We start from the raw sequence: 14236 nt of genomic DNA, 5'->3' as shown, positions 1-14236 counted from the left end.
TGTACTCTCTGCTGTCATCTTAGCAGTGAGCAAGAAAGGTGGGAGCTTGCTGGAGTTAATTGCAGGCCCAAGGAGCAGGAGAAGGTAGAAGAGCTGTAAGGCAAAGAGACGAGAGTAAGAGTTTGGACAATCATGGTAACGGTAATGGAGTTAGAATAGCACCCAAGAGACATTGACAGCAGGTGACAGTAGGAGCAGGGCTGTCAAAATACGGGCAGGCACAGATGACAGAACCAAATCATGAAGAGCAAGGAAAATGTGTTGCTGGGCAATTCAGAGAGTGCCATTTTTCACAGGCATTCAGGGTCTGTTTCCTGCACTCTGAGTGTCCAGGTTGAGATCAGGTTTGCTGGGGTGCCATGTGCTCGCCACACCTGGGATCAATGGCCTCAAGCTGTGTAAGGGGAGGTTTAGATTGGATATTAGGCAAAATTTATTTACTGAAAGAGTGGTCAGGCACTGGAACAGGCTGCCCGGAGAGGTGGTGGAGTCACCATCCCTGGAGGTGTTCAAAAACACGTAGACGTGGCACTTCAGGGCATGGTTTAGGAGACATGGTAGCGTTGGGTTGGTGGTTGGACTTGATGATCCTAGAGGTCTTTTCCAACCTTAATAATAATTCTATGATTCTGTGATTCAATGGAATCCTGCTTTGGATGTCGGAAGGACCATTGTATTTAAAATCAGGTCCTGAGTTTCTTAGAGCATCCACAATTAGTTGATACTTGACAGTTTTCACCTTTGTGTCCGTGCCTTGGTTCCTAACACAGTAAACAAGAATAGTGACATCTTCTCATCTTTCGGGGATATTGGAAGGATAAACTCATTAATATTTCTTATGCACTAATATACTATGGTAAGAGCACAACAGAAGAGTCCATGGGGGGAAATGAATTATTCTGTGTTATCAGGATGGATTTTGGATGGTGTGCAGTCAATAATACATGGGACCACCCATGGAAGAATGAGAACAAAAGAGCTCTCTGGTAACGAGCACCATCCATCTGCCAAATGAAGCAGCGTCTTGTGCAAACGCAAATGAAAGACTGAGTTATAGTACATATATGTAAGAGTATATGCATGATTTATATGTGTAAGGCTGTGTGTGCCACCTTCATTCAGACTTCATGGATGTGGTTGGAGCTGGTTATTTTAAGGATATGTTATAGCTGGTGGAGAGTAATAGGCTCCTGTGGTGCACACTGCACCTCACCCTGATGTAAATGTGTATAGCCGGTCAGATGAATTTATTCCTGAAAATTTTCCCTGCTGACAAGAAAGTGAATCCAAGGTGACTAATTCAAATTGAAGCTTAGAGTCGTAGGCGTCTACTGTTATGTGAGAGGAGTCCTGCTACTCCTGACTGCTGAGTGCTTGCCTTGGCAGTTGCACTGTTTTTCCAGCAAAGCTTTCTTTGAGGTAATCTTGAGACATGTGTAACAGATTTAACAAGTCAAAGTATTGTTAGTTGATACTACTTATGAAAGGATTGCTTTAACTGAAGTTTTACACTTCCGTAGCACCTTCCATCCAAGTCTCAGAAGCCTTTTCCCAGACAATTAATTAAATAAAGATGTCTTACAGCACATTCTGTATCTGGAATAGATGTATGCAGTTCCCATTTTTCAGATAACCTGTCTGTGTCTGAAATCCTTAAGTTTCAAGCAACACAGAAAAGCTAGCTGAGCTGAGAACAGAAGTGTGATCTTCCCAGTCCATTGCTTTAGATATCATCTATCCCCGCTAGTTACAGCATGTCTCAGGATAATTTGGCAACTTGCACAAACATGGTCATGCAAGAAGCGCATTTAAAGACTGTGCCATTTATAATGAAATGATGTCATTTAGACATGTTGCACCGCATCTGAGACACGAAAAGTGCTGCAGTCACCATCACTGTTATTTTCAGCTCTTTCACTCAAGTGTCTCTGTGATGCAAATGAGCAAAATGAAAGATTCATAAGACAGAGCAAGAGAAGAGGCTTCAAAAAGCATTATACAGACTTCCTATTTTATTTAATTTGAGGGACATTTTTCGTGTTTCTGTATTAAGAAGCTACTGTCCTTTTTTGCCAAATCATAGCTAAAGTAAGTGGAACAGCAGCTGGCTACTGTGAAGTGGACTTTAAGAATCTCTAAGTGAAAGAAGTTGAGAAGTTTGAGAATCTATCCTAAAGTTTTCTGTGAATCTTTGTGGGTTGGGGTTGGGTTGTTTTTTAAAAAAAGCTTTTAAAATTTGTTGTTTTTTTAAAAACAAAACAAAAACAAACAACTTGTTTTGAACTTTCTTGAACATGTTACTGCAGCGGACTTTGAGCTGCTCCAAACCATGTTCCTGCACAAAGGAGAGGTGGTGAGCTTTAATTGCTAGAGCTAGGACCTTTCTCTTTTTTTGTGTGTGTGTGAACTGTTTCACTTTAAAAAGTTTGAGAACCACTTCTTAAATATCTACTTTATAAATCTTTGTTTTCTCCCATAAGGTAGGTAAACAATCAGTTGTCTCTTTTGTTCTTAATACTGTTGTGAAACTGTTTGCCTTTCAGTTCTCAGCGAAGTGGAGTATCTCCTGTTGGAGCACCCAGGTCATGTAGCCTTCAGCAATGACACAGTGTCTGTGGAATATCAGTACTATAGTGGTGGTAATGTGACAGCAGAGCATCTGTCCATCCTGTTGCTGGATGCCAGCACCGATGAGATAATTGCAAGAAAACAGCTTCCAGCAAATCAGTCCCAGGGGATGGTAGAGTTTGAGTGTTTCTATTTCAAGAGTGCTGGGGACTTCTTTTTCAGAATGGTATCTCCCGGCAATAATGGCAGTGCTGCCCAGTGGAGCCAAAGAAGCATGTCCACCCTTCACGTGGAATGGCCTGTATTTCACATTGATTTGAACAAGAGTTCAGAGGTGCTTGGGAGCTCCCTTCAGGTTGGACTTTTTACAAATGAGCAGTTGTGTGCCATGAATGAGACTGTGGTTTCGCTGGATGTGATATTCACCACCACCCTTTATGAATTTGGACGAGTAAGCTCTGATGAGACTCTGGGTATTAGAACTAGCAAAGGAATCCCGCTTTCTAGGTCCCAGTGGGTAGAGTTTGACTGCCCACCTGTTGGTCAGGAAACATACATCACTGTGTTACTGAAATCGATAGAAACACATTCCATCATTGCCTCCATAGGACCCATAGATCTCCTCCACAAATTTGGATACAGACTGGTTGTGGCACCAGAAGCAACATGCAAAACTTTGGTGCAGGTCTTCATAGTCTCTCCACCGTGCACTTCTATCAGTGGAAAAATTGTCGTCTATAAAGAGGCTCTCAAGCATCCTAGTCAAAGAACAACTTGGTTGTATGAAAACACCCTTCACCCAGGAGACAACAAAACAGAATTTAACTGCACTTTGTTTGATGTGGGGAAGAACAAGTACTGCTTTGACCTCTTTAATTTCTCAAACCGAAGCCATTTCCCAACAAGAGTTAAGGAGTGTATGACAATCCAAAGGAATATGGGTTTGTACTGATGTTTGTCCTTTTTAAGCCAAAATCAACACTCTTCCCAGCCAGCATGGGAAATGATAAATAGGTTTGATTGTGGCACCCCTTCTTGGATAACTACTTTTTGGGTCTCCTACACCAGACAAAATAGTTGTAATGCCATATGCAGATGGGAACAAGATGGAGTAGACTGTTATGTAGAGGCATACACAGGGATATTTGTTAGCAAATGCCACTGGGATAGCTTAATACTGCCTAAGTTAACACTAAGTACCAACCAAAACTGTTGGGGGCATTCTGAATGATGTTATCTATCTAGTCTGGGTAAAATTGGAACTTGGCCCTCTCAGTGAGGTAAGAAGCTAGTGCAGTAGATCTGGCCTATTGGAGATGCTAAAGGTAGGATTAGTCTTCCCTACATTTAAGTGTCTAAAAGCCAAGGGTCCAACATTAAGTAGTTTTCTAGGTTTTTAGTCAAGAGAGACAGGCATCTCACTAAGGTGACTCATGGGTATAGAAGATACATGGGCTGAATCCTCACCTGGGTGTCTCTTTCTCTAGCTCATTTGCTGTAGGAGTTTAGAATCCTACCTGTGAGACATACAGATTTTGATGAGCTGAATCAGGATTTGGCCATAGCAAAAGACGTTTTGTCGTGTTACTTAGCTTGCAGGTTTTTCAAGCAGCTTTTCAAGACATGTCTCTGCTGCTGCTTCAAACAGACCAGGTTGCATTTTCCAACCCATGAGGCCACCTGGCAGATCATGGGTCACATTCTTATAGCTAAACCTTTCCTCCCAGAAAAGATTTGAATCATACAAACTGCCGGCTGGGGACAGTCTGCGGTCCATATAGTCCTTTGGGCCATGACCAGGCGTGGTCTGGGAGAGTGCTGGTTGGCAGAAGCCACAATGTTTTCCAGGAGTATGAATGATCACAGTTAAGTATGATCACAAGACAGAGCTTGAGCCCATTCCTCAGCCTTCTTTAAGGGATATCTATGCATTCGATTTATATCAATACATCTTATGCAGATATAGCTTTGGAGGTGGCAATCCATGGTTTGGCAGAGTCTACAAATCACAATAGCATGGCAGAGGAAGCAGATGAGCCAAACATCCTTCTCATCCCTCATTTATGGAAAGCAACCGCAGTGAGGGATGGGCTGTATGTGCACGAGGGGACTGGAGTTGGGTTGGGTTAGGTTGTGCTGCCTACATCCTGGAACAGAATAGTAGATGTTCTCATTTGGAGCAGGCTTGTGTCCGTACATAATGAATTAGTCTTTCCCATGTAAACACTTCAAAGAGTTTGGGTTGAAAGGTTTGAGATGTACACCATTTTCTACACCTCCCCACCCTGGTCTCCCTGAAAAGGAACTGCAGGGACTCAAACCAAAAAAAGAAAGGGTCACTGTGCTTCATGGGCAGGTTTCTGCACGAGGTCATCAGGAGACCAGGAGTGCAGGACATGCTCCAAAGCACACAGTCCAGACACAGCCTACCTTAATTATGTTCCTAATGTTATTTGGTCTTACTTTGTCCTATTTCATAAATCCTAAAATTGTTAGCTCTTAATTACCACTGTACAAAAAATGACCTCTATTTTCACCATATGCCAAACTTGGTACATAGTTTTTTTCTTCATCTTAACTTCCCATCTGCATCCTCTGTTGGCACTCTCTCTCTTCCTTGGCATAAGAAAGTCTATCTAAAAATGAAAGCATATTATTTTCTTAATGGAGATAATTCTCAAGGAAAAAGGAAGAGAGAATTCTAATTCTTTCTCTGTGCTTGGGTGGTATGTTACACTGATGCGATCTAGATAATTACTCTGACAGATGAATACCTAGGATATGACATAGATATGTTTCTGTGCCTAATATTTGACTGTTTTAATTGATGAAATCCACCTTAAGCAATGACTCTCCGCAATCTGCTTTGTTTCCTTGGGTTCCTCAACAGCACCATCCTTACAGCTGCAGTCGAAAGAATCAGGCTATGCCTGTGAAGAACAGAGTTAAGTCAATAGCTGCCAAGTTAGAAGTGTCAAATCTACAAAGCCGATGAAAGCAAAACCACACCACATAGCCGTAAATAAAATGTCAACCTGAAATTAATTAGACTGCAGCACATCTGACTTTGTGCCTGTATCTGCGAGACTTCAAAGCCTGCAGGCAGTGTTTGAAAGGAGTGGGGTGTTCTGGGAGGGGCGTATCAACCTGAAGCCACGACAGGCAGAGTGAACCTATCCTGCCTGCGATGGCCATCCGCCTCCCAGATGTTTCGGAAGACCCTCTCCTGGGCTCAGAAGTATCGCTCACCCTGCTGCAGGGCACTGTGCATAGACCTGGATCCCTGATAGCTGTTCATGTAGAACGGGAGGCTGCTGCCTCTCCACAAGATACTTAATTTCTGCTTTGGACTTCCTGAACTCACTCAGTTTAAGGCAAGGAGGGGTGATAAATCCTCTAGTCTGGGCTCCTGTGCAGCATGCACCATCACTTTTCATCCAGTTACCCTGGTGCTGAGTCTTACAACTAATCTTTGCATTCAACTGCCACTTATCCTCCAGAGAGTTAGCCAGTCTTTTGTTGAAGGCACCACAAAACAGAGTCCCTTCTGGTAATTTCTCTCAATAGTCTGCTCTGATTTTTTTTTTTAACTCTGTGTTTCATAAATAAAGCTCATCTAATTTCATCCTCTAGTGACTGGCTCTCACTCTGCTGCTCTCTGCTAGAGGAGACAGCTGTTTCCTATCCACTGTCTTTCCCCTGCGAAGGCGTTTGCACATCCAGATCATCTGAGTCTTTCCAGATAATCTCAATGTTCTTTTTAAGGAACTGAAAATATTAAGTCTTTAGTTGGAAGGTATTTTCTTCAGGATTTGATTAATTTTCTGGCTCTTTTTGGCTCCATTTCCATTTTTTTAAACAGTCCTTTTATTTGATGACAGGGTTGCCAGCTTTGGGTGCTGTGTTCTGACATCCTCCTCACTGATGCCCCTTGAGCAGCTACTGACTGCTCCTCTGCTGTAATTTTCACCAATTACATTAGCTAATTTTGCCATAACTTTTACCCTGTAAACTCCTCTTGAGGTGTTTTTGTGTATGACCTTTCAATATGTAGTCTACTATCCTGCAAGTACAATTTGTATTCCTTCTTCCTACGTTTTACATTTTCCTGATTTACCATCTAGTTTGCTTGAGTTATCCTAATTTAGCAAGTAATCTGCACTGCTCCATACAACTGTGCTATCTACTTATGTCATCAACGGAGTGACATATTTTCTCAGTAATGATTTTAGATTTATTTTTGTGTCAGCTAGGCAAGCATTGTACAGCATTGAGCCTTATTCTAATCCATTTGGAATCTCTCCAAACGTATTCCCACTCTGTGATGGTTTTCTGTTGACAACTGCATATCAAATCTGTCACTCAGCCAGTTCTTGCTTCATTTAGCATATGCTCTATTATTATGAAGCAGAGATATCGTCTTGTAAAAGATCAAAGCTCCAAAATCATTAAAATTATCTGCATCCAAACCACAGAGGATAAGATTATTTTTCCACACCCATTTTCCATAGGTCAGGCATCAGTTATATTCCTGACCCTTTGTCAGTCCTGCTCTTTACCGCTCATCCCAGCCAGGTTTAGTCCAGCCTGCGGAACAGGAATCTGATGTGTCTGGAGTAGAAAGGAGATGGCTCCTGGTGGCCCTGAGTGAGCCAGGCCAGCAGCTCTTCCAGCCCCGGCCATCCACTTCAGAATGAGCATTGCAAAAATCCTGTTCTATCTAAGACTGTGAATATATCTATTAAAGGTGGACAATATGTCTATTAAAGGTGAGCCAGCACTTGTGCAGCTTTCTCTAGTCTCCAGCTGGAGAACCTGTGAAAAAATAACAGCAAGATGTAAGTCACTTCATTCATCTCAGTGGGGTGTTAACTGTTTCACACAAGTGACTTAGAGTCAGGCGGCTAATTTTTTCCCCTTTGTTTGACAGGATTATTTGAATATCTGAGGTAGGAAAGTCTGTTACATCATCTTACCCAGCAACAGTTGCATTGCAGGCTCATTCTTTTCAATACTTTTTCCTGTGTTTTGCTTGTCTGGAATTTGCAAGTGTCCCTAGCAGTGAGACTTCTGCACTCCTTAGGAGGATGTTCCATGTCCCAGCCTATATCCCATTTGAACCATTCAGGATGAGACTGAAAAAATTAATCAGTATTGCTACAGCATAGAAATGGGCATGTTTTCGTCATATTTCTGGTGTTAATTAACATTCTTTTACAGTCCTTTGTTACACTCCAGAGACCAGTTTCAACTTTGGTGTGAATCCTAGTGAAGTCTTTTGCACTTGCTGACAGCGGAGATGAATTTTGTTCATCTGACTTTCACTAACTGTCAAAAAAAGGCTACTGGGAGGTCAGCAGGGCATAAGAAGTGCAGCTTTTTGCCAGCAAAGGGAAAGAGGAAGGTGGGGGAAGACGTTCTGAAGAGAAGAGTGGTCGGTAAGGGAGGAGAATAGTAAGTGGAGTATCTAGGGGTCAGGCAGGGATATACAACTTCCATCAAACTCTTGCTTCCTGAATAAGACTGTATGAATCAGACCTGCCTATCTGTAGGAAAATCTGGGAACCAATTAGCTCTATTGCCTGAATCTGTACCTGGCTTGCATTTATTTAGAAACAGGCTGATGCAGGGGATCTGCATATGCCAGGGCTGGTTTGTGCCCCATCCATGTGTCAGTGAATGCTTCATCTCCACAACCCCAGGATTTTAGGAACAAATCAGGTGTTATGGACTCACTGGGATAACTCTTAGCTTCTGAAAAAAAAATTCTTAGGCTGTGCCTCCGCAGTTCTTAAAGGCGCCTGTTTGTGGGAAAAAGACTGTAATTTGACCAGGCCCAGCCTAGGTTTTCTTCCTTTAAAGGATCCTCATCCTTTTGTTGTCCAAACATTAGTAACCTGTTGGAGCATGCCACCATTTCAGTGCACCCAGGCTACATTTCCATGGAAATAGAGAAACACAGAATGGGTGAAAAAGGTGTTTTCCCAGGTCTTATCCAAACACCAATACAATGTATGTATGCCCAATCTCAGGACCTAAAAGCTGATGTCAACTTCAACAAATACTCTGCAATCCCCCAGGCTACCATAGGTGTTTACATGAGCCTGTGAAGGATTAGTGATTTTGCCCTATATCACTGGTCTTGTTGAAGTGCTTAGGACTATCACATGCATCAGGTTGGAAGGATGATGCTGAGCATCCCTCTCGGACTGTGACACTGGATAGCACTGCATGCTCAAAGTCTTACAAACACAGAAATGCGAGGAGAGATATTTATGCAGAGCAACAATTAACACAGTTAATTGCATTTATCTTTCATGTTGGCAGATCTGCCAACTGTCAGCTATTTCAAACTAACTCATCAGTTAGATGTCTTCACGTTGATAATTGATTCCCCAATTGTATGTGAAAAAATTCACACTTACTAGAGCTAGTTTGCGGTGCATACCTTCTGGTTTTTCCCCTGGCGCTTTGGATCCGCTTGTCTTAAATGGAGGTTAATCATTTCATTTCCTTGGGGGAGAATAAACTATGCTTCGTTTTCTTTTACATTCTGGTAATTGCGGTAGGTTGCAGAGCAAGTTGCAGGAGTTTAAATCTGCAGTCTTTCATGGGAGCTGGAGCATTTCCTTTTCTCCTGCTGCTTAAGGCACATATTCTTATCCCCAAAGCTATGGATGCCAAGTGTTTTTGCTAAGGAACTCTGTGTCCTCATCTGAAGCTGAAGTCAGTGAGAAGTGCCCCAGAGCAATGGGCACATCATAGGTTTGACCTCAGAGTTAGAAAATTACTCATCCTAAACATTCTTGTACGTTGGAGCCCACAGGCATCAATGCAGAGGCTGCCAAGCACCCTCCACTGTCGCCACTGGTGGCAACCAGAACCTTTCTGTTTCTGGCTTTATGTCTGACTGTAATTAACAGAAGTTTGAATGAGAAGGGAGTGTGGGGAGAGGGAAAAGAGCTACCTCACACACTGGAAGTTATGGCAGGGACTCACCAGGCTGCTGACATAAAGTAGTCTAAGAGGAGGTGGGTGCTTTTCCAGCTAGCCTACCTCCGTCTGCCAGTGATGAGGGACACTGCTGGAGCCTTTAATGATACTGATATGAAGAAAAGTGTCATGAGATCCCCAAATACTCTGATACCATGAAGTCTTTTGGAGGAGGGATCAGCGGGCCCTTGACTGACTGTTGATTATGGCCATTTTTCTTGCTGCCCTCACTAATAGCTCTGCTCTGCAGCGGAAGTGATTTTGTCTGTACCTTTGAGGGACTCCTTACCCTAACAAACTTCCCCAGTTCCCCCCTCCTTAGCATCCTCTGACTTCATCCCTCCTGACACCACGTGCCATCCAGGCTTGCTTCGTTTCGCACTTTACTGGGAACTGGCATGCCTGCAAACTGGAGGAGGAGTGTGAAAGCTCAGCTTGCCTCTGGGGTCCTCTCGCCACTGTAGCGACTTTCCGGCTCCAGAGACAGAGGGGTGAAGGCAGAGAGGTGCACAAAAATCACAAAGTAGAAGACAGCCTGGGACCATGGGTATCACAGTATTGTGGTAGAGTCAGCGGCAAATAGCCAGGGAAGTCACTTGATGTTGTGTGGGCTTAAAACCACAGCGCCAGTAGGGTGTCTCACCATGTCCATCTCTACTCTGCATTAGGCCGGGCAGACGTACTTGACATGCATGCACACAGGTGTGCGTGAGTGTATGCCCACACACACTCTGCAGCCTTGGCTGACAGCACAAGTGTAAGCTCAAAACCTCTGGGCCTCATCCTGCAATGCAGCTGAGTACCTGCACGCAGGAGAACAGCCCTGCTGGTTCTATAATGCTGCTCACATTAATGTTATTCATACTGGCATGCTCACAAAAATTTGTAGGACAGGGACCAAAGCAGTTAAAATTTCATGTTTATTAAAACACAGCTGTATTTATTTTTGTTCAAGACTTTTAAAAATAAAAACACACTATGAACAATACAGCAATGATATAACATGAAATCATAAGGGCATTTCCAGTCCAGTCCTTTAACATCCGAAATTGTTCACCAGTCAGGAACTTGGTGGCATGCTAGCAGCAAAGCAACAGTGTAAGAATATTACAGATCGTGACCTGTGTTGGCAGTAGCAGAACCATAAATTATTTAAGAGAGAAAACTTTGGCAACTCTAATCCACATTTTGTGACTTTGCTGGTTTTCTACTTTATCTGCGAGTAGTGAAATGGAGTAAGTGGTCTATTGTTTTCCTTTGTGGCACATTTCAAAGCCAGGTCACTGAGTGAACTGACCCATAGGAGGGTCCCCAGGGTATCTGTCCTTAAAGGTTGCACCTGGACTTATGCACTGGTTTGGAATTTAAAGTTGTGGTCCTGCTTCAGTGCCACAGCTGTCAGATATGGGCAGGGACAGTCCCTTTCTCTCTCTGGGTCTCGCTGCTGTAAAGTTTTAGTGTTGAACACTGGATGAGGATGTTGTCTAAGCAGAAGAGGGATTTCATTACATATTAAAAAATTATAATGTTTGAGATAGCATTAGAACCTGAGCCTGCCTCCACTTAAAATAAATAAATGAACCTGCAAAATTTCATCTTGAGTTAATTGCCTAGCCATAAGCAATAAAACAATAGGGACCTGTAAGCTGTCAGATGAATGATTCAATAACATGTTTGTGTGCTGAGAAGATAATAAAGAGAAAAACCAATATTGCTATTTCATTAGGCCTTGTAGGCTATCCTCATTCCACAATCATATAAATCAGGAGTAACTACACTTAAGTCAATGAAGTTATCCTGCTGTAAAAGCACTATTTGTCAGGCAGGAATTGGTTTAATATATAAATTACAAACCCATTCCAAAGATTTGTGGATTAATTTCCATTTGCTGTTGTTCCAGGCAGGTCCTGCCAGCCTCAGTTAACTGACTGCTATGTCTCTGGCTGGCACCGGAGTGAAAAAAAGGGAAAAAGAAAGTGGGAGCATTGCCTCAGGCTCTGATGGGAACAGGAGCAGGTCCCTGGAAGCTTCTTGTTCTTTCGGTGTTGCCATTTGCATTGTTTGGTTGTTTTTTGCTGGTTTCTTAAATAAGAGAAGACATATGCTTGTGTCTTTGAAGGTAAGGAGGCAGACGCGTTCCTCATTGCTGTGAGTTTGTGTATTTGCAGAAACCTGGAGCCTGTGGCAGCCCTGGAGCCCCTGCAGTGTCACCTGCGGGGACGGCGTCCGGGAGCGCTTCCGAGAGTGCCTCACCTCCTCGCCGGTGAAACTAGGCTGTGCTGGATCACCGAAGGAGACTTCCTTGTGTTCACTGGAGGACTGTTTATGTATGTAACTCTTCTGTCCTCTTCCCTGTGGTCACTTGTCTGCCCTGGAAAAATCAAAGGGCCTGTTATTAGAAGGGTTTTGTAAAATGGAAACATCCGACCTCTCCTTCAGTCATATTGATTTGGGGGATGTGATATTCCTGTGGTTGATGGAGTAGGGCAGGAGCCTACGTGCATTTGTGGGACAGATGAAGATAGGGCTCCAAGGCTTAAGAAGATTTCTGCATGCTGTGAATGCCGTGGAAGGGGTTTAAAATCTTCAGCATGGCCAGGGAATGGGGAAGGGCTGAAGGAGATGTGTTCGGTACCAAAGGCCAAAGACTCCGGGCAATGGAAACCTATTAAAAAATGGAAACCTATTAAAAGGGGACTGGTTCCAGCTGGGGCCTGCAGTGTGGGGTTCCTATTCTGGGAGTTTTCTGAGGTGGCAGTGCCAGGTCTCCCCCTGCCCCAGCCTGCCACTGCTGTTGATCGATGACAGGGCAGGCTGGCTGGTGCCGGCAGGTGGCAAGTGGGTGCAGGTACAGGAGACCTGAGCCTCCTGTAAGGTGAGAGGGGCTTACAGCAGCCACATGGGCCCTGGTGAGGCTGGATGAGGCTGTGCCAACACCATAACTGGGTGCTAGCAGCCATCCTGAGGGGCAGGAGAAGTTTGCTTCTTGCCAACTCCCCGCTGAAAAGGAGGGTGCTGATGCCAAGGGGCCCCAGAGGTCCATCTGCTCAGGACCTGGCTGATCTAGAAGCTCCAATGCCTTGGTGTCCCACAGGTGCCACAGGTGGGAGGGATAGGGAAGGAAAGATGCACAGGAACTGTGCAGGCTCCTAGGCTCTCAGGCTGTAATTTGACAGATATTTTACGCTATTGCAAAGTGAGAAATGCATTACTCCTTGCTTTGGCTGCTTCTGTGCACTTCCTTGTGCTGGGAAAAGTGGAGTGTGGAGAACTGGAATGGAGCTAGCTAAAAAATGGACAGTCTGGGGATGTGGAGAAGTTGCTGATCATGTGGCCATTGGAATGCCTGTGCCACTGGAAAGGGAAGGGCAGCAGAGGGACGTACAGCCGGAGCAGGAAGAGGGCAGGACTACTTTTTTGATCTAGGTGTTGGCTTGAACCATCCTCAAGGTGTTTGTCGAACAAAAGCTTCAGAAGTATACAGGCAGGACTGAAATGTATTGTGGAGCACTGTAAGAGATGGGTTGGTATTGAACAGAAAGTCAGGTGAAATATTAAAAATTGCATGCAGTCAAGCCAAGTATTGCATTTTGTCAGTGTTGGTGCAGCACTTGGGATGTTGTAGCAGTTTGTTGTTAAGATGTCTGATGTTTTTAATGACTGGAAAGTGCTGGCCCTGTGGGTTTGCTTATTTCATAAAGCTGTGAGTGTAAGCAGAGAGGAACAGGTCAGATGTTTAAGGGCACAGCTTAAAGCTAATGCCCTGTTCTAGGGCTAGTTGTCTTCTCTATGCCAAACTCTGTCAGACTGCTGCAGGCAGTGATGCCACCAGCAAAACGTAGTGGGGTAGTTGGTGTTTTTCTGAAGCTGATGCTGAGCTGTGCTATTCCATGCCTCCTGTTACCAGCTGGAGGGGTGTTCCTGTAAGCACAGTGTTTGGCTTGGCTCCTCTCCAGCCAGTTTCACCCCACTCCTGTGGAGCTCAGAGAGCATCCCCGGTGCACAGAGCTCCCTGGAGGGGGCTCTGCCCATGCGAAGCGTGAGCTGGGGATGTGATTTGGGTGTGCACCTTGCTTTACATGCACAGGAGAGACAGGCCTCTCTGGTGCTTCTCGGAGGTGTCACCCTTTCTATGCAGGTGTGCAGCTGTATAAGGCTCATAATGGTTTCCAGAGAAGTCAGCTGTCCTGTGGCAGTCTGGTTGGAGTTACTGTCTGACAGCGCTCAGCAGGTCTGGACAGTCCTCAAATTCCAGCAGGGTCTCTGGGTTAATGAAGAGGGTTTGTATATAGAGAATGTGGATGCACAGGAGGCTTGCATCTGCACCCGTTGCCATGGGATCATCTGGAGGAACTGCCTCGCTTCTCTCTTGCACGTGGTTTCTAATCCTCCTGCTCCCATGTCAGGTGCTTTCTTTATAGAATCACCTACGTGATTCATCTCACTGAACTTTAGGTTGCTCAAGAAGTGACTTGACACTGTGATCTTACAGCATTCATCTGCTGTCTGATCTTGGGCTGGGAGCGTCATTCCTCCCCACACCCCAGCTTTCCACACCCTTCTGAAGCAGGCAAGGGTTTTTTCCGCAAAACTATATTTGCAGTCATTAGTCCAGCAGATGGAGCAAATGGCTGAATAAATGAAACCAACATGCAGTCTAGGGGCAGAGGTAGAT

The 14236-nt window shown here is 44.3% G+C and overlaps 1 protein-coding gene across 1 annotated transcript in view; it reads left to right on the top strand.

The window, feature by feature from the left end:
• THSD1 (thrombospondin type 1 domain containing 1) overlaps positions 1 to 14236 on the top strand; it is a 30972-nt gene that overhangs the window by 9707 nt on the left and 7029 nt on the right. Inside the window, exons 3-4 of the mRNA XM_075085969.1 lie at positions 2544 to 3509; positions 11730 to 11888. Coding sequence (XP_074942070.1) covers positions 2544 to 3509; positions 11730 to 11888 — 1125 coding nt within the window. The remainder of the gene's footprint in view (positions 1 to 2543; positions 3510 to 11729; positions 11889 to 14236) is intronic.

This window comes from Phalacrocorax aristotelis, chromosome 1 (genome assembly GCF_949628215.1).
Source record: "Phalacrocorax aristotelis chromosome 1, bGulAri2.1, whole genome shotgun sequence".
NCBI lineage: Eukaryota > Metazoa > Chordata > Aves > Suliformes > Phalacrocoracidae > Phalacrocorax > Phalacrocorax aristotelis.
The sequence above is the reverse complement of the archived record's forward strand: the minus strand, read 5'-3'. Positions and strand labels throughout refer to the sequence as shown.